The 22,379-nt window shown below is 47.2% G+C and overlaps 1 protein-coding gene across 1 annotated transcript in view; it reads left to right on the top strand.

Moving 5' to 3' along the window:
* The window catches only part of SLC7A8 (solute carrier family 7 member 8), a 47,841-nt gene extending 27,897 nt beyond the window's left edge, over positions 1-19,944 (top strand). Inside the window, exons 4-11 of the mRNA XM_016205822.2 lie at positions 6,387-6,512; positions 8,249-8,402; positions 9,019-9,142; positions 10,562-10,665; positions 14,051-14,147; positions 16,808-16,957; positions 18,542-18,719; positions 19,236-19,944. Coding sequence (XP_016061308.1) covers positions 6,387-6,512; positions 8,249-8,402; positions 9,019-9,142; positions 10,562-10,665; positions 14,051-14,147; positions 16,808-16,957; positions 18,542-18,719; positions 19,236-19,402 — 1,100 coding nt within the window. The 3' untranslated portion in view covers positions 19,403-19,944. The remainder of the gene's footprint in view (positions 1-6,386; positions 6,513-8,248; positions 8,403-9,018; positions 9,143-10,561; positions 10,666-14,050; positions 14,148-16,807; positions 16,958-18,541; positions 18,720-19,235) is intronic.
* Positions 19,945-22,379: the final 2,435 nt, after the last annotated feature.

Below are 22,379 nucleotides of genomic sequence, written 5' to 3'. Positions count from 1 at the left end.
TTTTGCAACATTGGCATCTTATGTTCTGCTGCCCAGAGAGCAACCTGGCCAGTATCTTCAGGTAACAGACTCAGAGCCCCAGGTGGCACTGTCAGCAGTGACCACAGGTACCACTGATAGGAGCAGGGTGTGGAAGAGTTGTAATGCTATCATGCGGTGTGAAAATTTGCCAACTCGATCAGCACATTGGTGACCTCACTTTCACTGCCCACTTGTAGAGATCCCCATCACTTCTCTCCATTTGGTGAGGCCTGTGGACAGGGACTCCTTTGGGGTCCTTGTATGTGCTGCCTGGTTGCTCTTTAAAAGCTTTTCTCTTTGGCTGGCCCACGTGGCTCAGCAGTTGAGCATTGACCTATGATCCAGGAGATACCAGTTCAATTCTAAGTCAGAGCACATGCCCAGGTTGTGGGCTTGATCCCCAGTAGGGGGTGTAGAGGAGGCAGCCGATCAATGACTCTCTCATCATTGATGTTTCTATCTCTCTCTCTCCCTCTCCCTTCCTGACTCTGAAATCAATAAAGACATTAAAAAAAAAAAAAAAAAAGCTTTTCTCTTTAAGGGCATGTATGCACCTTGCTTTCTGGTCTATCTGTATGGTATCCCGCCTTGTATTAGTTTCCTATTGCTGCTGGAACTACTTTCCACAAACTTAGTGGCTTAAAACTACACAGATTTATTCTTATAGTTCTGGAGGTCAGAAGTCCTAAATTCAAGTTGTTAACAGCCTGGCCAGGTGTGGCTCAGAGGTTGAGCACCGACCTAGGATCCAGGAGATCAAGGTTCGACTCCCTGTCAGGGCACAATGCCTGGATTGCAGGCTCGATCCCCAGGGGGGACCTGCAGGAGGCAGCCAATCAATAACGACTCTCTCTCTCCCTCTCCCTTCCTCTCTCTGAAATCAATAAAAATATATTTAATAAAAAAAAAAGTTGTTAACAAAGCCGTGTTCCTCCTGGAGGCTCTGGGGAGAATTGTTTCCTTGCCTTTGCCAGCATCTAGAGGCTCCCTACATTCTTTGGCTCGTGGTCCCTTCTTCCACCTTCAAAGCCAGCAAGATAGTATCTTCAAATCTTTCTCCCTCTTTGATCTCTGTTTTGGTCATCATATCTCCTTTTCTATTTCTACCTCCTTCTTAAAGGACTCAAAATTACATTGGGCCCAGTCAGATAATCCAAAATAATCTCCCCATCTGAAGATCCTTAACTTAGTCATATTTGCAGAATTTCTTACATCATGTAAGGTAATATATTCACAAGATTAAGATGCTGACATTTGGGGGATGCCATTCTTCTGCCTGTCCCCATGAGTTCTGATGTTATTGTCAGAGGGAGGAAGTAAAAAAGAAGCTCTGTGACTGCCCAGGGATCAGAGCTGAGATGGGGCCAGGGCCGCCTTCTCTGCAGGAAGCGGGAGCTTATCTACTTTTTCCCCAGTCAACACATTCCAGGATCTGCATTGTCATCCATCTCAGAAGAACTCTACATTTCTCTGCTAGTCCTGCAGCTTTCCCACAGGCAGGAAACAACCACCTCTCCTACTTGGCAGCTGAGAGGCCCTGGGCTCTGGACAGGGCATGAGATTACTGGGGCTACTCTTGCCTGCCTCGTTTTTTTGTATCCCCCCTGTCACCTTGACATTAGGCTTTTCAAACTGGGCATATTAATCAACCAACCCTCGACTTCAGCATCTTTTTTTTAAAATGGAGACAATCACACACACACACACACACACACACATATCTTCACTGATTTCAGAGAGAAGAAGTGAGAGGGAGGGAGATAGAAACATCAATGATGAGAGAGTCATTGATCAGCTGCCTCCTGCATGCCTGCCACTGTGAATCAAGCCCACAATCGAGGCATTGTGCCCTGACAGGGTATCGAACTTCGATCTCCTGGATCATAGGTCAATGCTCAACCGCTGAGCCATGCTGGCCGGGCCTTCAGCATCTTCTGGATAGTCTTTTCACTTTTTTTTTTAAGCCAGGAAACAGAAGAAAAGGCCCAAGAAATACAGATAAGCCATCCGTCCATCCATGCAGCTGTCACCTATATCACCTACAAAGGGCCTACACATAAGCCTGGGCTTCCATGGGGGCCTTTAGATAAGCAGCAACCACCCCTACAGCCAGATTACTATGGACAAGAACCAGAGTTTTATACTTTTTTATTATTTTGTCCAACTGGGCCAAAATTAGAAAATTCTCCCTGTTGGTAGGGTCTCTCCCTCCTATAGGAATCATTTCTGATTCCCCTGGGCTGAGTTAGGGACTCCCCATGACACCTGCTGGCTTCCATGAAGAGCTCTACCATTACTACATTGTTTTGTGATCTCTTTTAGCTCCCCTCTCTCCTCTCTTACGATGTCAACTGCCTAAGGGCAGGGACTTGAGTCTTATTTATAATTCCCCCACTTACTAAAGTGCCTAGCATGTGTAGGCCCTTTGTAGGTGATATAGGCGACAGCTGCATGGATGGATGGGTAGATCAATGAAAACTCTCCCATGGCAAGCTGCGTGGCCACTGTTCCCCATCTACATGTGGCTTCCCTGAGATCGCTATATCTCAAGCATACAGAATTCATAGTCTGGCTGGGAAGAGAGAGGGAACATAGCTGTCAGCAACAGAAAGGGGTGCTGGGTAGCAGACTGGCAGAGTCAGGACGCCTGAGCAGGGCAGAGGCTTGGCAAGCACCTGGCAAGTATTGCCTTCAGTCACTGACCTTTCCTCTCTGGATGGAAGCTCAGGTTTCAGCTGCTGTGAGGGAAGCTGTCCTGTGGTACGAGGAGACTGAAAGTACTCTCTTTTCCTTCAATCACATGCTGTGGTTGGTGGCCCAACTGCGGGTGAAAGGTCAGCCAGGGCTGCAGCCATTGTTCCAAGGAGACTAGTGTCACAGGCAGCCTGCCTCCCCACCTCGTTCTCAGGAATTCTCTTTTTATTTCTGAAAGATCTCTGTAAAGGGGAAAGGTTAAATATTAGTCAAGGGCTGGGTTCTTGTGAAGTTGTGGTGATGAACTCAGGCAGGACAGAAGACACATACCTCAAGTTTGTTTTACAAATGTCCCTTCCTTCAAACATCTCTGATTCCCCCAGGATACTGTGGGGCCATTTGAAGGAGTCTTTCTGGCTGCCTTGACAAGGAATTGACTTTGTATTTTCTGTCCCAGCACACTGGAAAGTGGCCACATTTTCCTGCTCTGTCCTTATTTCCCTCCACACACTTTCTTTTTTAAAAAATATTTTTTTATTGATTTCAGATAAAGGAAAGGGAAAGATAGAAACATCAATGAGAGAAAGTTATTGATCGGCTGCCCCCTGCACGCCCCCTGCTGGGGATCAAGCCCACAACCCGGGGATGTGCCCCGACCGGGAATCGAACCTCGATCTCCTGGATCCTAGGTCGATGCTCAGCCACTGAGCCACGCCAGCCAGGCTCCACATACTTTCTCGTCACATCCGTGCCCTCCCTCTCCTCCCCTTGGTGGAAGTTAATTTTCTTCTCTGCCCCTTGTTCTATAATCCTTACCTATCCCTGAGCCACATGGGTTTTGTGTTCTAATCTTCCTTTCTTTCATTAGTCAATCTCCTTTATCTTTTAGTCATGATTGCCTGTGTCTGCTGAACTCCTGGGACCCAGAGGCCCAGCCTTGTCCCTAGCATGCCTCAGAGCCCTAGGGGGAAGCCCAGTTGCTTAGAGTGATTTGGATTGGATTGCCACCAGGCACGTGATCCTGAAATCTTTATTGAATTGAGTAAGATAAACTAAATGTGTATTTATCAGAACGTCTCAGTACATCTGGAACATTCCAGTATTTAAAAAATGTTCTCCCTGTTCAGGCGCTTAAAATCCTTCCTCCTTATATGACACTATCTTGGATAACAGCCTCTCCACAAGGAGTCGAGAGCTTCTACTCTTAAAGTCAAGTTTCCTCTTGCTCTTTTGGCTCTGTGAAACCAACTGAGGATTGTCTCCTTTTGATGAGTTTCCTGGAGAGCAGGGGGATTAGTGTGCATTGTGAAATGTGTAGACTGTGCTGAAATGGAAGGCTAATGAATTGGGGCATTTTCTTTATTCAAATAGCAAATATTTGCTGAGCACCTACTATTTAGGGGGACCAATGATATGCCCTGGGATTAAAAACATGAGCCCGGCCGGGCATGGCTCAGAGGTTGAGCGTCGACCTAAGGTCCAGGTGGTCAGGGTTCGATTCCCAGTCAGGGCACATGCCTGGGTTGTGGGCTCGATCAATGACTCTCTCATCATTGATGTTTCTGGCTCTCTCCCTCTCCCTCTCCCTTCCTCTCTCTGAAATCACTAAAGATATAAAAAAATAAAAAAACATGAAAAGTCACAGTCTCTGCCCTCCTAGTCTTCAAGGAGACAGAGAAAAAGAAACAGATTATTATAATGCAAAGAAATAAGTGTCAAAATTAGGTATAAACAGAGTGGTCTGGGAAGATAGAGGAGGGACAAACTTTGTTTCTTGTCTATAAAGTACAGCTGATAAATCTTACATGGCAGGCACATTGTCAAGAATAAGTAAAATAATAACAACTCAGAACAGGTGACATTTGAGCTGGATCTTGAAAGATGAGGCGTTTGCCAGGTAGAGACGGCCCAGGGAGGAAGGTTAGAGAAGAATAATGTCAGGTCCTTACTCTGCCACAGTGTTCTCAGAATCAAGTAAGGTTGGAAAACGTTTGGAAAGTAAATGCAGTTTCAGGATACCTATTGATAGAACTTGATCAGCTGTTTAAATGAAATCAGAGGCTTGGTTAGCAGCTTGAGGAAAGAGAGAGTCTTGTGCTTTTGCATGACTTGTACCTCTGGAGAACTAGGGGGTGTCCTGGTCACTGTTTGAGGATAAGAGAAAGCAAGAGGATTTTAACTTTTTTCTCTTTATTCTTAAGCACTTCATAATCACCAGGAGGTTGAGACTCCTGTTCCTATATCACAGGGCTCCCTCCCATGGGTTACTTAGGAACTGTGATAGTAAAACAGAGGGCCCCTCCATCCTAGTGCTCAGCCTCTGAGCTATCCTCCAGCCCTGGAGGTTCCACATTGTTGGGATCTCTGTGAGAGCCTATGACTCCTAGGAAAAGAGGCAGATTAAAAGTCCCCCATGCCACTCAGGAAGATATAGGGATGGTGGAAATAAACACAGGAAAACATGTTCAAAATCATTAGTCACTAGGAAAATGCAAATCAAAACTACAAAATGCGACTTAACACCTATTAGAATAGCCAGACTTTTAAAGCCAACAGTAGCAAATGCTGGGAAAGATGTAGAACAACATGATCTTGCACACACTGCTTGTGGAAATACAAAATGATACAGCCACTTTAGAAAACAGTTTGGCAGTTTCTTACAAAGTTTAATATACATTTACCATATAACCCAGGATCCCACTCCTGGGTATTTACTTGAGAGAAATGAAAACCCCATTCAAAGACCTCTACAGTCTACTTAAAGATTTCTGTGCAAGTGTTTATAGCAGCTTTATTTGTAATAGCCCAAACTGGGAGCAACCCAAATACCCATCAATTGCCAAATGGAAAATCAAACTGATACATTTATATGACAGAATATCAGTTGACAATAAAAAGGAACAAACTACTAATATATATAGCAACATGAATGGATCTCAAAAGCATGATGTTAAGTGAAAGGAGCCAGACACAAAAAAACTATACATTGTATGATTCCATTTATGTGGCATTCTGAAAAAAGCAAAACTATAGAGAAAGAAATCAAATTAGTGGTTGCCAGTAGGGAAAGGGGACTAATGTCAAAGAAACACAACATACAAAAAACTCCTTGGAGTGTTGAAAATGTTCTGTATAGAAAGTGTGGTAGTGATTAAACAACTGAATACATTTGTCAAATCTCATCAAATTGTACACTTAGAAAAATGAATTGTATTCTTTATGTATTATACCTCTATAAACCTAAGTAACAAAAGACTCCCCTAAATCTCTGTTGCCCGAAAACCAGGCTCAGGAAGATAACATCAAGAATCCCACCAGCTGCTCAGAGCACACCTTGAATATACAATGACTTGAAAACGAAGCCCACACTGGTGCCCTGATCAGCTACTGATTTTCTCCCCAAAGCCAGTGCCCACACTTCCATGCCTGCTTCTGGCTTCCAGCCCTGGGCAGGGCACATTCTTACCAAGCTCTAATTTGTGGCACGTAATCTCCATTCATAACCCATTAACCTAGCCAAAGTTTCTGGACACTGGGGCTGAGCTTGCAGATTTGGCTCGTCTGCTACAATTCCATCATCAGGAGCAAGGAGCATTTCTGCTTCCGTGCAGAGGGCATTCTACAGCTTCGTTATGGCCCCTGAGGATATGTTTGGGGGTCTTTCATTTCAGTGCTCCTCACATGGGTCAACTGTTCCAGTGTGCGGTGGGCCACCAGGGTTCAAGACATTTTCACAGCTGGGAAGCTCCTGGCCCTGGCCCTGATCATCATCATGGGGGTTGTACAGATCTGCAAAGGTGAGTGGCATTGAAACCATGGGGCCCTGCCCAACTTTCCACCCCTTACATGTACATATGCCTTCATACTGTCTTTGGGTTGAGTGCACACCCTGAGATTTCCCAATTCTGGCCTTAAATAATTTATATTCCTCACTTGCTTGACAGAGGGGAAGAGAAGCCATTTTCCACAAGAAGTAGAATGTGTCTTGCCTGTTAGCAGATTCAGTCTTCCCATGCTCACCTCGTGACTCTGAAGACCCCAGACCTCTGGACTCCTATTTCCCTCTTGCCCCAACCCCAGGGAAGTTCCCCGCATCTTATATTGTATCTTGTCAATATCTTACAATGGGGGATGGAGGAGGAGATTTCATATGTTTTTAAATTACTCATAATCTCTATAAGAAAGAGCTCTACATTCCTGGGGCCCCTGCCAACATTCTCCACTGGATTTGGTCCTTTACAAACCCCAGTCTGTATTTGGTTTCCATGGGACCCGGAGCACCATGAGACTCTGCCTAGTGTCACTGCCTCCTGGAGAAAGTCAGATGACAGGCAGGAGACCGCCCACCTGCCCACAAGCCCCAAAGGCAGTGTGCGGTGCCTGAATTTTTACTCCAGGAAACATAATTAAGGTTCTGCTATATGAAATGTCCATGATTATTTTAATCAGATGGATTAAGTTCTTTAGGAGATTATATTGTTTTCAGGAATTTAGACTTAAGGAAATCATTGTGCTATATTTTCAAAAATAGAGTCCCTCCTAATCTGGCCCCAATGCTTTCTCCTGATCACTCTAATCTCCTCATTTATTAACCCAATGCTGGGTTACAGATGAATAAGTAAAGTATGAACAGTTAGTCTGTGTCTCATTACAACCTTAGTCAGCAACCTTTCTTGAGGGACCTCTGTGTGCAAAACACTGTGCTAAGGGCTGGGAAGGAAATTTAAAAGCTCTTTGCTGAAGGATCCCTGTCCTTAGGAGATCTGCACCATGAAAAGGGAGAACAAACACACACCTTAGAAAGAGACAGTTGGAATCTGGCCAGCATGGCTCAGTGGTTGAGTGTCGACCTATGAACCAGGAGGTCACAGTTTGGGCTCAATCCCCAACAGGGTTCGTGCAGGAGGCAGCTGATCAATGACTCTCTCTCATTACTGATTTTTCTATCTCTCTCCCTCTTCCTTTCTCTCTCCGAAATGAAGTAAAAAAGAAAGAAAGAAAGAAGGAGACAGTTGGAGATTGACAAAGAAAGCACAACAAACTTGAACTAACACAGCATTATGGAAGCTTATGTTTGAATGTTATTCTTGATGCTTTCATCATGAAAATGTACAAACTTAAATATCGGGGAAAGTGGTCAGGAAACTGTCAAGGGCTCTAATCTTGCCTCTCCAAATCCCAGCAGGCCATCTTCAATTTACCCTGCTAGTCCCCCAAGTTACCCTGCCCTCTCGGTGACCTTTCCCTGGCCTTTTCTTCCAAATACCTTTGCCTTGTGAAAAAAGAACATTCAGAACCGTGTTTTGAATCTGAGCCTCCATTGGACTAATGGTTAACAGGTTCTGCGAGGTCCTGGAGCTGTATTTCCTGGCTCTTATTCGTCCCACTTCTCCAATTCATGGGGTTTACTGGAGACAAGACAAAGAACTGGATCATCACCGCAGGGAGTGGTGGTGACCAGACCAGGGAGGCCAGGGGCTGCCCTGCTTCTGACTCTTCTCTCTGAGCAGCCTCCTGCCCCTTGTGTCCACAGGAGAATACTTCTGGCTGGAGCCAAAGAATGCATTTGATAATTTCCAGGAACCCAACATCGGCCTCATTGCACTGGCTTTCCTTCAGGGCTCCTTTGCCTACGGAGGCTGGAACTTTCTTAATTACGTGACTGAGGAACTTGTTGATCCCTACAAGTGAGTTGAAATAGCCCAGTTCTTCCTCTCTCCCTGGAAAGGCTGAGGCACCTGCTACAGGAAAGAGGGAGCCAGGTGTTCACTACCCACTTCCCCTTCTCCCAGCCCTGATTCTGACCATGACCTGGTCTATCCTGAAGAAATAGTTCATTTCCCAGGAACTTAAACTGCTTGCCACTAACTCTACCAGGAGAAGAAAAATGACCTGGTAACTGTACCAGAGTAGGTTAAAGACTGAAAACAGTGCTGAGATAATACTACTGCCTTAGAGAATGACATGGGCCCTGAGCAGTGTCCAGATATCTTACTTACCTGTTTTGGGACAAGTGGGTCTTTGTGTCTTGAGGCAGGGAAAGGGGTTCATTGGGGAGATTCTAGTCGAGAAGAGATAATAGGTTTGGAATGTATTTCCAGCCTAAGCTGTTTCATTTCCTTTAAATTATCCTGCTCATATTGAGACAAATTCCTCCCCCACCCCTCCAGGGAGAGGAAACATCACAGAATGCTGCAAGGTCAGCTTCATGCAGAAAAACAGAAGGTACTTCCCAGACCCCATGATGAGGCAGGTGGTCCCAGGTGCCGGGCCTTCCCCCTCTCACCTCCTCTCCCTCTACAGGAACCTTCCCAGAGCCATCTTCATCTCCATCCCACTGGTCACATTTGTGTATGTCTTTGCCAATGTCGCTTATGTCACTGCAATGTCCCCCCAGGAGCTGCTGGCATCAAACGCAGTCGCTGTGGTAAGAAATCAAACTCACAGTCCCTCAAACCAGGAAGGTTGACATAGACTTGCCTGCTGAGCTACCCTCACTTTCCCCTGATCCATGGATTAGTGGCATTGGAAGTCATCCCAAGTCTTTAGGGCAGAAACCAAATCCTCAAGTGCCTAGAAGCAAGCTGGTGGCCGCTCTGTACCTTGAAGAGCCACAACAGCAGAGCTGAGTAGTTGCCAAAGAGACTATATGGCCTACAAAGCTGAATTATTTACAGAAAAAGTTTGCTGACTCCTTTAAACTCTAAATGTAATGATTGTATAAAGGAGACAGGCTTCTCCCCAGAAAGATGCAGTCTTGCACAAGACATGCCATTTCTCTCTGCCTCCATTTCCACCTTGGAAAGTCATGTAATCTGAATCCTTCACTCATCAGGGGAAAGTGTGTGCCAGTAAATGATTAGGAAGTAGGAGTGGGTTGTGCTCTTTGGAGAAAGAGATCATGCAGGTCTAAGGCATTGGGGTCCTTGATATCCAGGAAAGACCTGGGAGCCATGCTGTTCCCTCACCTGGCTTCATGCGGGCTATGACCTTACCCTGCCAAACAGTGTCATCACTTGTCTTATTGAAGACTAAACAAAGAGACCCTCCATTGTCCCATAGCAGCCTGTTCCATGACCAGCCTTCCCCAGCAGGACAGCTATTCTAAACAACCCCTCCCCATAATATGCTGTTTGTTTACTTGGCTCAAAGAATATAGAAAGACTGGTCCCCTGACATTTTATATTCCTTCAATACATGAAGACCAGTCTATAGCCTCACCACCTTCTCTTTCTCAGCCTGCATAATAGCCTCTTCTTATTTTCCCCCATATCATTTGTTTCTATGAATTTAGAAATTCTTACCCTATGAGTTAGGATTCACCTTTATTTTACAGATGGGAAAACTGAGGTTCAAAAATTAAGAACCTTGCTCAAGGTTTTACAGCTCCTAAATATTGGGCTGAGGTTGGAGCTCCGACCTGCCTGACTTACTAGCACACAATGTAGTGAGGCCTGGACTCACACGGCTGGTTCCAGTCCTGGCCCTGCCACTTCCTGGGTGTGTAGTGTTAGGCAATCTACTGAATTGCTTTATGCCTCAGTTTCTTCATCCATAAATCAAAGATAACAAGTGTTAGTTCATTATTAGCAGTATTAGTATTAGTATTATTACCATACATTGCCTCCTTCGGTTTGCCAGTTCAAAACACTTGACTCCTTACTGTGTAGTGGTCACTGTCAGAAGTGGTGGTGTGGGATGGGGGCAGGCACGGACACCATCCCTCCTCTCAGGAGCTTAGCTAGAGTCTCAGCAAGGGTGGGCCTGGGAGGAAGCATTCTTAGCAGTGACATACAGGTGCAGGGTTATAACTTCTTTTCCACTCACCCCTTGTTTTCTCTCATAGACTTTCGGAGAGAAGCTCCTAGGGGTCATGGCCTGGATCATGCCCATTTCCGTTGCCCTGTCCACATTTGGAGGAGTCAATGGGTCTCTCTTCACCTCCTCCCGGTGAGTGCTGTCCTGGTCCTTTCCCAGCCAGGAGCCACTCTGCTGTGCATATTGCTCTGTGTACATGTGGGGGGCTTGTCTCCGTCAGCAGGTTCTGTGTGGGCACCTGGGCAGTGACCTTGCAGGGGGTGATTGCTCACGTGAGGTCATGTGTGTATCAGGTGTAGACTCGAAGAGGTGTATGCTGCTCACGTGGTTACCTATGATGTGTGTGCTTTCACATGTAGTGGTGAGAAGCCCCATTCCACCTCATTTCAGTAAGAGCAGGAGGTTCAGGCAACCTATTGCAGTCCCACATCAGGGACTGTGGTTGGCAGCAGGACTGTCTTGGCTGTAGCTCCAGAGCCCCTTTTCCCCTCTCCTGGAAAAAAGGCTGTACTGGCTAGAAAGGAACCCCACTCTGAAAGGGATCAGGAGGGACCTGTACCTGAGGCCTCTGGGCTGGCCTCCCATGAGAGACAGGCAGCTGTAGGAGGTCTTTGTGTGGCCACCCCTGAGACCCAGGTGGACTCACTCATGTGAAGTGAAAAAGCTGGGGAAGGAGTGAAAGGAAAGCATCTGTCTTAAGCGACACCCCTCACCCCTCTCAGGGAAGCCAAAAGCTCAAGTGGACCCACGAGTCCCCATCTCCTGCCTCCATACATCTAGGGATCTATCTACGCCCTTGGTGCCCCTTCTTGCTGTCTCTAGAATGGGCTGTGAGAACAGCAGGTGCTGGAGGATTTCCATGGATGTGGCTCAAGGGGTCTTCCCAGGGCTCTTAGAAAGCCCCTTTGCGCCGGGGGCACAGTCCTACTCAAAAGATACAGCAAAAGGAGTAGTTCCCTGAATTCAGCTACTTCTAAAGCCATCATCACATCAGGGAGGAGTGCCTGTAAAATGACAAAGGAATACCACGTTTTCAGTACCCAGGCACGAAAGTGGGAGTGTGGGTGTTCCCTGTTCCCTAGGACTCTATGACATCCACAGCAACCTCGTGTGCGTGTTACACAGGAGCAGTGGCCACCTGGAGGCCCCAGCCGAGGGTGAGCGGTGGAAGAGCAATGACCCATGAGGCTCTCTGGGATCTATTGGAGGAGAGTGACTGGCTACAGTCACTTTAGAGTGGGGTTTGTCCCTCAGGCAGGCCAAGCAGTGGTCTGCATGCATGTGGTACAGCTGTGTGTGCATGCAGGAGATGTGGCCTGGTGTGCTCAGCCTCTTATTCGGAGGCGCGGCTCACCCACCAGGCCTCCTCTGCTCATCTTCCAGTTCCTTCCTCTGCTCATCTTCCAGTTCCTTCCTTCCTTCCTTCCTTCCTTCCTTCCTTCCTTCCTTCCTTCCTTCCTTCCTTCCTTCCTTCCTTCCTTCCTTCCTTTCTTCCTTCCTCTTTCCTCCTCCTTCCCTCCTTCCCTCCTTCTCTTACTCTTTTGTGTTTTGTGGTATGGAGATGATCCTTCCTGAGAAGTGGGAGTGTGTGTGGGTGTGTGTCATGCTTACTGTCTTTGTCTCCTTTGTTGTCAGCTAGCTGGGCAAGGATTGCTTCTTGTGAACTTGACACTTGCAAATGCTGTTGGACCTGGACAACTCCACTGGGTCCTGGCTCCCTGTGGAGGAGGGATGTGAATTTGGGATCCTGGCTATGTGCATGATGAAGCCTGCAGAGCACCTGGGGCTCCGTTGGGTGCATGAGGCTGCACTGTAGAGGGCCAATGCCATGTGGCTGCATGAAACTAGTGACATTAGCCTAAGTATTTGATGATGGCAACTGATAGTGATGCATTTGGGTACTTGGGACCATAATCGACTCCCACACTTCTGGTGAGCTAGTGCTTTTAGCTTCACTCTCCCCCACACACAAATTACAAAGTAAATGACAGTTCTCTTTAGACCACCCAGTGTACTGATTCTGTGCATTTCTGTCTCCATCACACAATACCCTTCCTCTCACCCATCAAGAGTTCCTTTCCCTACAAAATCCTATACAAAAGAAAAAGTGGTATAATTCACACTAATATGTAACTGATTCCTAACAGTATATAGTATTCTCTTTTCTCTCAGGAAAGACAAGGGGAAGAAGGCCTGCTTATTATGTTAAAATTTACCTTTTAAAAAATAACTCTTAAACATCAATATCCTGGTCATAATACTGTACTATAGTTTTGCAATATGTTACCAATGGGAGAAACTGGGTAAAGGATACATAGGATCTTTCTATATCATTTCTTACAACTGCATGTGAGTCTATAATTATCTCAAAATAAAAAGCTTGCTTTAAAAGTTAAAAAATAAATTTTATTCTGATTGCAAATTTTTTGTCTATTTTAGAATTTTAAAATTGTTTCTATAACATCTAAGGAAGAAAATTTAAATTACTCATAACCTCACTACCTAGAAATAATTAGTCAGTGTTTTAATATATGCTTTTACATGCCCCATAAATAATTTTTCAATTATTTGGAATCATACTGTATGGAATTATCAGTTTTCTATCTTGCTTTTTTTCATTTACCATTATATTGTGAGCATGTTCTCATGTAATCAGTTTTGTTTCTAGAACATTATTATGACTGCATAATATTCCACTTTATGGATATACCATAATTTATGTTATCAATTTCCTATTTTTAGGCATTTAGGGTATTTCCAATGTTTTTATTATCAGGATATCTTTGTATATACACTTTTCACTAACTCTATATTCATTTCCTTAGGATGGATTTGAGGAATAGAATAAGTAGCTTAAAGATATAAATTTTTAAGCACAATTTACATACAACAAAATACACGGACTGTAAGTATTCAGATTGATGAGTTTCAACAATTGTAGACAGACTTGTAACCGCCACCCACAACAAGATATAGGACATTTCCACATATCCCTCAAGTGCCTACATGTCCCTTTCTGGTCTACCACGCATTTCCCAACCCCAGAGACAACTACTTTTTGACTAGGATATGAATGCTTTTAAGGCTTTCCTTGTACAGTTCAATCCCCATGTATCCTTTGAGGATGTGGAAGGCACATTTTTTTATGGGATTAAGACCTTAGGCAAAGGAGAGAAGCTGCTCCCGCAGCAGCACTCCAGGCTTTAGAGACCCACACAGTGACAGCACAATCATCAGTAACCCCAAGCCATCCAGGCCGCACTCAGAGTCTCTGGCACCCAGTATCCATCCACTTGTCCACTAGCTGCTTCTGGTTTGCCTGTGTCTGCATTTGTGATTATGGGTCCTGTGACTAGTGGGCTGGAAGGTGTGCACGAGAAGGTGGGTACCTGTTTGGAGGAGTGATGTTCCTATGTGGGCAGAAGGGGGGCATGGATGAGGGAGCCTGGGCTGGGGAGGGAGCCTCCTTTGGTAGTCCATGGGCCATCCCAGGCTGACCTACTTTTCTCTCTGCCAGGCTGTTCTTTGCTGGAGCCAGGGAGGGCCACCTTCCCAGCGTGTTGGCCATGATCCATGTGAAGCGTTGCACACCCATCCCAGCCTTGCTCTTCACAGTAAGGGCCCCTCCTTCTGCTGGTCCTACATACACCCTCCCCTCCCTCTCACGCTTGCTCTGAGCTGGGAGTTCACACGTACACACACACACCCCTATACCCTTCTTCTGCTCTTAGGTTTCATGGGTCCTGGATAACCTGGCAAGTGGTACGCATAGACTTTACTAATATCAAGAGATATAGCAAGGAGTCCTAGCCAGTTTGGCTCAGTGGTTAGAGCATCGGCCCTTGGACTGAAGGGTCCTGGGTTCGATTCTGGCCAAGGGTATATACCTTGGTTGCAGGCTCAGCCCCAGTCAGTCCAGGCATGTATGGGAGGCAGCCAATCGATGGTTCTCTCTCTCTCCCTTCCACTCTCTCTGAAAAGCAGTGGAAAAAATATCCTCAGGTGAGGATTAAAAAAAAGAGAGAGATATAGGAAGGAAAAAATGGAGTCCTGAAAGACCTTAAGGTTCTCAGCCAGGGCATTTCCATTCTCCTGTCCTTTTAGGTCAGAATGATGTGATTTTCTCAAGATTTTATAACCTCACAAAGAAACTTCTACTTTCTTGGCTCTCCCCTGCACCTGTTGCCTACAGGGCTGCCACTGTGGGCCTCTGCCCCCAGCCAATCACCACATCCCACACACCCCTCCTCATTGATCTTCTTGTCCCAGGAGGTCCTGCCAGTCTCTTGGGAAATATCACTGAAATAAATTCAGCGTTAAGAGTATACCACGTAAGAAAAATAAAGAAAGGAAGACTGGTACACTGAAAATGGAGAAAAGGAAACTTGGGATGGGGAAAAAGTGGGAGTAAGATGACCCCAGAGTAGAATCATTTACAGAGAGCAAAAAGAAGGAACAAAGATTTGTTCCCATTGAACCTTATAAGTTTTTTTTTTTTCCCCTCTGGATCCTGAATAAAATATTGAAAATTACCACTAGAACCCTGCTGGCTTGGCTCAGCGGTTGAGCATCAACCTATGATCCAGGGTTCGATTCCCAGTCAGGGCAGAAGCTCAGGTTTCGGGCTCAATCCCCAGTGGGGGGCTTGCAGGAGGCAGCCGATTGATTGATTAATTGATGTTTCTATCTCTTCTCTCCCCCTCTCCCTTCCTCTCTCTGAAATCAATAAAGATATATTTTTTTAAAAAAGAAAAGAAAGAAAATTACCACCAAAGAAGCGGTTAGACCAGGATAGTAGAGCTCTCAGAAGTCAAGGGCATTCATTGTACAACATTAGGGGGAATTTCAGAATGTTCAGATACAGGAAGGTCATCATGATTGGTTAGTTGTGAAAGGTGACTGGAGAAAGTGCAGTGCTCCCAGCAGGCTACAAACTTTTTTCAGTTTGAGCCACTGGTGCAGCTCCATGACTACAAGGCAAGTACAGTAAGAATCTGACTTATTTATTCATTAAAATTTTCTCAATTATTTTCACCATCAGGTCTCACAGGAAAATTGAACCTTCTGTTGACCTTAACATATTAGCAGAGGGGAAGAACATTGTTCCAAGAGAGCCACTGAGCTGATGTTGAAGTTGGAAAGTGGGTTCTATCAGGAAAACTTCACAGGGATGTTATGAAGGTTAAACAAATTACTGTTTGTAGAATGTGAAGAATAGAGCCCGGCACCTGACAAATGCTATAACTGTTTATGATATTTTAAAAGGAAGGAAAATATAAATTAAATGACTCAGACAGAAGAGAATGAGAGCAAGATAAAGCTTTAATCTGCAGTTAACAATCTTCCCTAAAATGATAAAGTGAAATTAATTTGAGCTATACAACCAAGGAAGAAATATAAATGAGACTAGGGCAGACATGGAACCAGGTGCCACCAGTGTGGCCAATCCAGTTACTGACGGTCAAATTCTGTTCTGACTGGTTAGTGCACATGCCACACCAATGATTAAATATTCTGATTATCACCCCTGCAGTTGGAAAGAACTTCCTGGCAATGGAGGTGTTAGCAGCGGCCTGGGTTTCTATGAGAGGTTTTAAATTTTTCTTTTAAAAAGTTTTTTTTAATAATCCTTACCTGCTCATCTGAGGATATTTTTTCTATTGCTTTTCAGAGAGAGTAGAAGGGAGGAAGGGAGAGAGGGAGGGGAAGAGGGAGAGAGAGAGAAACATGAAAGCCCTAGCTAGTTGCTCAGTGGTTAGAGCACCGCCCCGGGGACTGAAGGGTCCCAGGTTCGATTCCAGCCAAGGGCACGTACCTCAGTTTCATGCTCGATCCCTGGCCCCAGTCAGGGCTCGTGAGGCAACCAATCGATGTGTCTCTCACATCGATGTTTCTCTTTTTCTCCTCCTTCCACTCTCTCTGAAATGCAATGGAAAAAATATCCTCTGGTGAGGATTAAAAAATATATATACATATATATATGAGAGAGACACATCAGCTGGTTGTCTCTGGCACCCACCCCAACTGGGGGCAGGAAGTGAACCCACAACCCAGGTATGGGCCCTTTACCGGAAATTGAACTTACAACCCTTAGGTGCACAGGCCAATGCTCTAACCACTAAGCCACACCGGCCAAGGCTAAAATTTCCATTTTGAGACATCCTTTATGAAATGGCAGCATCTGCCTGAAGCAGGGGCACAGTCCTGACCTGTAAACAGCTCAAGTCTCCAGATACCTTTCCGATCACTGACGTGCTTCTCCTACTCCCCCTAGTGCATCTCCACCCTGCTGATGCTGGTCACCGGTGACATATACACACTCATCAACTATGTGGGTTTCATCAACTACCTCTTCTACGGGGTCACAATTGCTGGACAGATAGTTCTTCGCTGGAAGAAGCCTGACATCCCCCGCCCCATCAAGGTGTGAAAACCTCCCCGTGGGGGTCCCTCCTTCTCTATTGGTTCTAGCTGCAGCACGGATTTTTCAATCACCTTGCTCTCAGCTGCTGACCACAGATCATCTCTATAATGGTAACAGACCCTTTGGGAAGCAAGGGCCATGTGAATGGGGCAGCCATTTCTTTCCATTCTCTGTTGTGGATAGGACCAGAGCAAATTGCAGCTGGAAAGATAAGTTAGATTAAGTGATAATTTCATCACTCATTCCTTTGCTTCCTATGACTCTGTCTTAAACTCCAGCTGATTGTTTAAGGCTCCCTTAACTCTCCAACATTTCCCTGGACTCTCTAGTCTGGCCAGTCTCCTCCTTGACCCTCCAGATAGCTGGATCCACTTGTGCTGTGTTTCTATCCCAGAATGAGTTTCCTCCTCCCATCTGCCTATCCAAATTCTAACCATTTTCCACATAAGCTTCAAGCACCTCCTCTTCTTTGAAGATTCCTAGTTCACTCCAGCCATCCATGAGTGAACCTCCCTTTTTAAACTACCATGGCCCCACAGGTAGCAGGGCATCCAGTGAACCTATTGTTACAAGAAATAACTTTGTGATGGGAATGACAGGATTGCCCAGAACAAAATATAAAAGTGTGCTGTTGGTTTTCCTGCAAATTAGAAGAATAGAGTATAACCCTGCATTATTTGAACAATTCTATTTTGGAAACAAAGGGAGACGAGATGCCTCTAGAAGATTCTTCCAGATGAGAAATCAAGGGCTCTCCAAATCTGTTTTCCACTGCCACTTTCCTTCCACTCTTAGAAAGCCTGCTAGAGGGAAGAAGAGGTAGAAGCCCATCTCCCCACCACATGCATTATCCCTGGGAGGAGAGGGCAAGGAAGAGAAAGGCTGTTGAATCTAGAGGCTTGACGAAGACTCTACTGGGAACTTCCACCTGTGGTTAACAAGAAGGGATGAAGCCCAGAGAGAGGTGCTTCTTTCTGAAGAAAGTCAAGGCCTCAGGCTGCCTTATACTATGTTAGGTTTCCTGATTTCTTGGGTCTTGGCAGATTGGTTTTCTCAAATTTCTTGAGAGAAACAATTTGGGATGGATTCTGGTGAGAGGGATGTCCATTTGCCATGTGCCCAAGGGCCCTGCCTAGAAGTGTGTGAGGGGCAAGGAGCCTGAGTGACCCAGGTCCTTTCCTTCTTGCCCTCATTCATTTCTCCACCTCTCCTCCACCCTGCAAATCAACAAGTATATACCAATGTACCAGCAAGCTTACTAGTTCCCGTGGACTGCACTGGCTGCCACAGGCACATGGCATGGATGACAAGGCCTTGCTTGATGCCACCCAGGAGGGAGGAGATGGGCAATGAGGATTGTTTCCTCCTTAGATTCCCCGCTCCTCTTCTTGTTCCATGGCCCAAGTTCACCAGCATTTGTTGACACAGCACTTGCCCTATCAAGGTTCAGGGTGTGGGAGCCTGAGAGCTGAGTTAAGCCCAGCCTTTGCACTCAGAGGTGCTCCCTGAGGGTGAAGAACAGGGAGGGTGCCCTGATCCTGGGGCCATGGGGTCCACACAGCTAACAACACCTCTGTTCCACAGATCAACCTGCTGTTCCCCATCATCTACCTGCTGTTCTGGGCCTTCCTGCTGGTCTTCAGCCTGTGGTCGGAGCCCGTGGTGTGTGGCATTGGCCTGGCTATCATGCTGACAGGAGTACCCGTCTATTTCCTGGGTGTTTACTGGCAACACAAGCCCAAGTGTTTCAATAACTTCATCAGTAAGTTGTTGAAGGTTCTGGGGGCTTGAGGGCACCCTGGTCTGGGGTAGAGTCGTCAGCGGTCTGGCAGGGGAACCTCACCAGAATCAAGAAGTCTAGGCTGGGCCACAGAGCTTTGAGGAAGGAGCTGGGGACAGGAAAGGGCAGGTTTCCTTCCCAGATAACTCTGAGGAGAGAACAGCTGACATTTCCACACAGACTTTAGAACTGCAGGAATAGGCAACTTGATAGCTATCCTGCAGGAGCTGCCCCGGGCTGGGTGGAGACCAGTGGATACCCTGAAATTGGTGGTTAGTGGGCCTGGGGATGTGGAAAACTGGGGCCTTGACGAGCAAGGGACAGCCAGGAAACAGGCTGCCCAGAGACACAGGAGGCGGGTGAGGGGCATCTCCTGAAGGGGGAATTTCCTGAAGGCAGTGGTGGCTCTGCTGAGGCAAAACCCAGGATAGGAGTGCAGGGAAGAGCATGATGGGACACTTGGCACTGACCTGATTTTTGTGTCACCTCTTCCCACAGAGGTGCTAACCTTGGTGAGCCAGAAGATGTGTGTGGTTGTGTACCCCGATATGGGAGGGAGCTCGGAGACAGGGATGATGAATGAAGACACAGAGGAGCAGTGGCAGCCCATCAACCAACCCATTGCTTCCAAGGACAAGGACTCAATGGGAAAGCCCCAGCCCTGAGGACCCCTCTCAGCTGCCTCCTCCCTCCTTCACCCCCTTTCTGCCCTCCTTCCCAGCCTGGGTCCCCCCAACACACACCCCTCTGCTTCTGTCTAGCAGGGGTAGCACGTGGGGTGAGTGGTGAGAAACTATAAACAAAGACACTGACATCTGTACCCAAAGAACCAGCCCTTCGCCCCCAGGGCCTGTGTCCAAAACCAGGGCTGCCCATGCTCCGAGCTGTTAGAGGAGAGAAGAGCTGCAGGAGGGTCCTACAGGGCCCCCCCCAGGCCCACACCCTGGTTGCCTTCTCAGAAACCTCACTTCAGTACTGCCTTCCCTTCCCATTCCTGAGCTCAAGGCCTCAGCTCTGAGAGAAGTGGCAGCAGCAAGCAACAGTGAGTAGGTTGGGCAGGGACAGACTCATGCAAATCTGTCACCATTAAAAGTCAGCTGGAGAGACCTGTACCCCCTCCCTTCACGAGGGGCCCAAGAAATCGGAAGTGATGCTTCCCTCTGCCTTCTTCCCCACCCCTCCCCACATGCCTCCACCCCCCACCCCCACCCACAGCGTTAGTGCCCTGTGCAAAGTAAGATTCCTCAGGACACCACTCTTACCCGTACCCCCCCACCCCCACCTTGACCCCACCTTCAAGTCCCCCTCTGAGCTAAGGACCAATGAAGCAGGGGAGCTGCCCCTCCCCTGACCCCCAGCCAAACTGTGGAACAGATTGGGAAAGGCTCAGATTGCAGAAACCCAGCCCTGCCCCTGCCCCTGCCCCCTGCAGCCTGCCCCCACCTGGGTGCCAAAGCTTCCTGAAGCCAGAAAGTTCTCTCCTAATGACAAAGCTGCTCAGCTCCTCCTCCCTCCCCACCCCCCTGGGAAGGAACAGTCACCCTGTCACCCTGCCACCCTGCAGCTATGTTCCCAGCACATACCACGCAGCCAGCACTGCCTGCGCCCCATCGTGTGCCCTTTTCCTCCTCCCTGGACCTTGGCTCCCGGACCTAGAACTGGGTGTGAAGGCTCCCCAAGCCCTTCAGGCCTGAAACCTGAGCCAAATATGCCTTAAGTCACCGCCCATCCAAGAACTGGACCTAAAAATACTCCCTTATTTCTAACCTCCAGGGCAGACCTGGTAGGAGAAGCTTTCCCAGGAGAGAGGGTGCTTTTCCATCTCCCCAGGGGTGCCTTCTGAAGGCCAGTTCCTCCCACCTCCCCCAACTTAAATAACCCTTCCCTCTTTCGGGTCCCACCGCTGTCCTGTCTTTGGACAGCCTCCAGGGCAGGGTGAGAAGGCAGTGGCAGAAGGTGCCCCCTTTGGAGGCCCTCGGGAAGGCCCGTTATCCATGGTATGAGGACTGGCAGAGGCTGCCTTTCCCTGTGTTCCAAAGGAAGGAGGTAGTGTTTGCCCTGGGCCTTGAGCCTTCCCACCACACCTGTTGTGCTAAGGACTGGAATCCTTTTATCCCAAAGCAGGAGCTCCCCATCCCCCCAATTCCCTATCCCTTCTGCTTAAACCGGAATACCCAGGAAGTCCCTCTGGCCCACTCTTGTCTCCCAGCTTCCTGGTCGGCCCGCCTAACCCTGCACTGGTGAGATGCCAAGTTTTGTCTGAGTTATGGTCCCTCTGAGTGGACTCCAGGCAGGCTGGGGCTGGCCCCTGGAGAGTCAGGGGACCATCCTCTTATTCCTTCTTTTCATTCCTCCAACCTCCTTCCCACCTTCAATTATTGTTGTTGTGTGTGTTTTTTAAGTGGATGCCTTACTTTTTGGATAAATATTTTTGAAGTTGGCATATCTATTTCTTTTGGTTTTATTAATGTAAGGTTGTTTTGGGGAGCAGGGAGTTAGTTATACCTAGATAATAATCTGTCTTTGAGTTGATTTAGGTTTTTAGAGGGTTGGTTGGTTTGTTTTGTGGAGGGTTTGGGGTTTTTTTCTTTTGGTGTAATAAAATTTTAAATGGAAATGAAGTTGATGGTATTAATAATTCAATGACCTGAGACTGAGTCTCCAGGCATGCCCTATCTTCTTCAGGAGGTCTTTGGTTGCCAGGTTCCTCCCAAGATGGCACTCCTGAAGGCCCTTGCTTTGTCCCAGGGACCCAATGTCAGTACTTTCAAAGAGCCACCTCTCATTTTGAACCAAAAACTTTCATTTCTTCTGTGAAGTCATGAAGTGTTGTTAAGTTCCTGCTCTGTACACTGTGCTGAGAGCCTGCAGACTAGCAGGCTGGGAAGAACCTCATCACTATCCAAGGTGGGAACATGGGCACCAAGCTGAGTAGGGAGAGACGAAAGCAGAGGTGGTCCCCATGGTCTGGTCAGAAAAGGCTTCTCGTGGCAGGACAGCCAGAGCTGAATAAGAAAGAGACAGCCTGACCCTGTGGAGAGACACAGAAGGAGACTTAGGAGAGAACCCGGCTGAGCCCAAGGGGCTTGATGGGAAAAACTGGGAGGTAAAGTGGGGTCCACTTAGCTGTACAGAGCCATTGAAAAGGAAGATTTCTAGGTGGAAGACTAGGAGGACTGTTGGACTAGGACATAGGAAGAAGTGGTTAAGGTAGGGACAAGGACCGCCTGATGTTTTGGGTTAATTGCTTGAGGAAGTTGATGGGATTAGACCCTGTCTTTGCTTGGAGTCCCTCCTTTGTTGGCAGCCCTCCCACTGCCTGTCCTAGGACAGCATCATTCCAGAGCCAGGACTGCTGACAGACATGGGCAGGAGGGGAAGTGGGGGTGGAAAGTTGTTAAGACATCACCTTCCACCACCTTGGCCACTGTGAAGACACAGGCAGGCAAGATGCCTCCACTCGCTGTCCTGGCTGGCCCTAACACTCCTGCTTTGCGGCTGCTGTTCTTCTAGACTGAGGTTGGCGGCTTACCATCCACAGGGGCACAGGCATTTGGCTCTGTGTCCAGGTCAGCTACCGAACAGCTGTGTGTCCTTGGGCAAGTCATTTAACATATTTAGCACTTTTAGAGGGGGGGTAAA

This window comes from Miniopterus natalensis, chromosome 1 (genome assembly GCF_054644295.1).
Source record: "Miniopterus natalensis isolate mMinNat1 chromosome 1, mMinNat1.hap1, whole genome shotgun sequence".
Classification (NCBI taxonomy): Eukaryota; Metazoa; Chordata; class Mammalia; order Chiroptera; family Miniopteridae; genus Miniopterus; species Miniopterus natalensis.
This window is presented reverse-complemented; position numbering and strand designations above follow the sequence as displayed.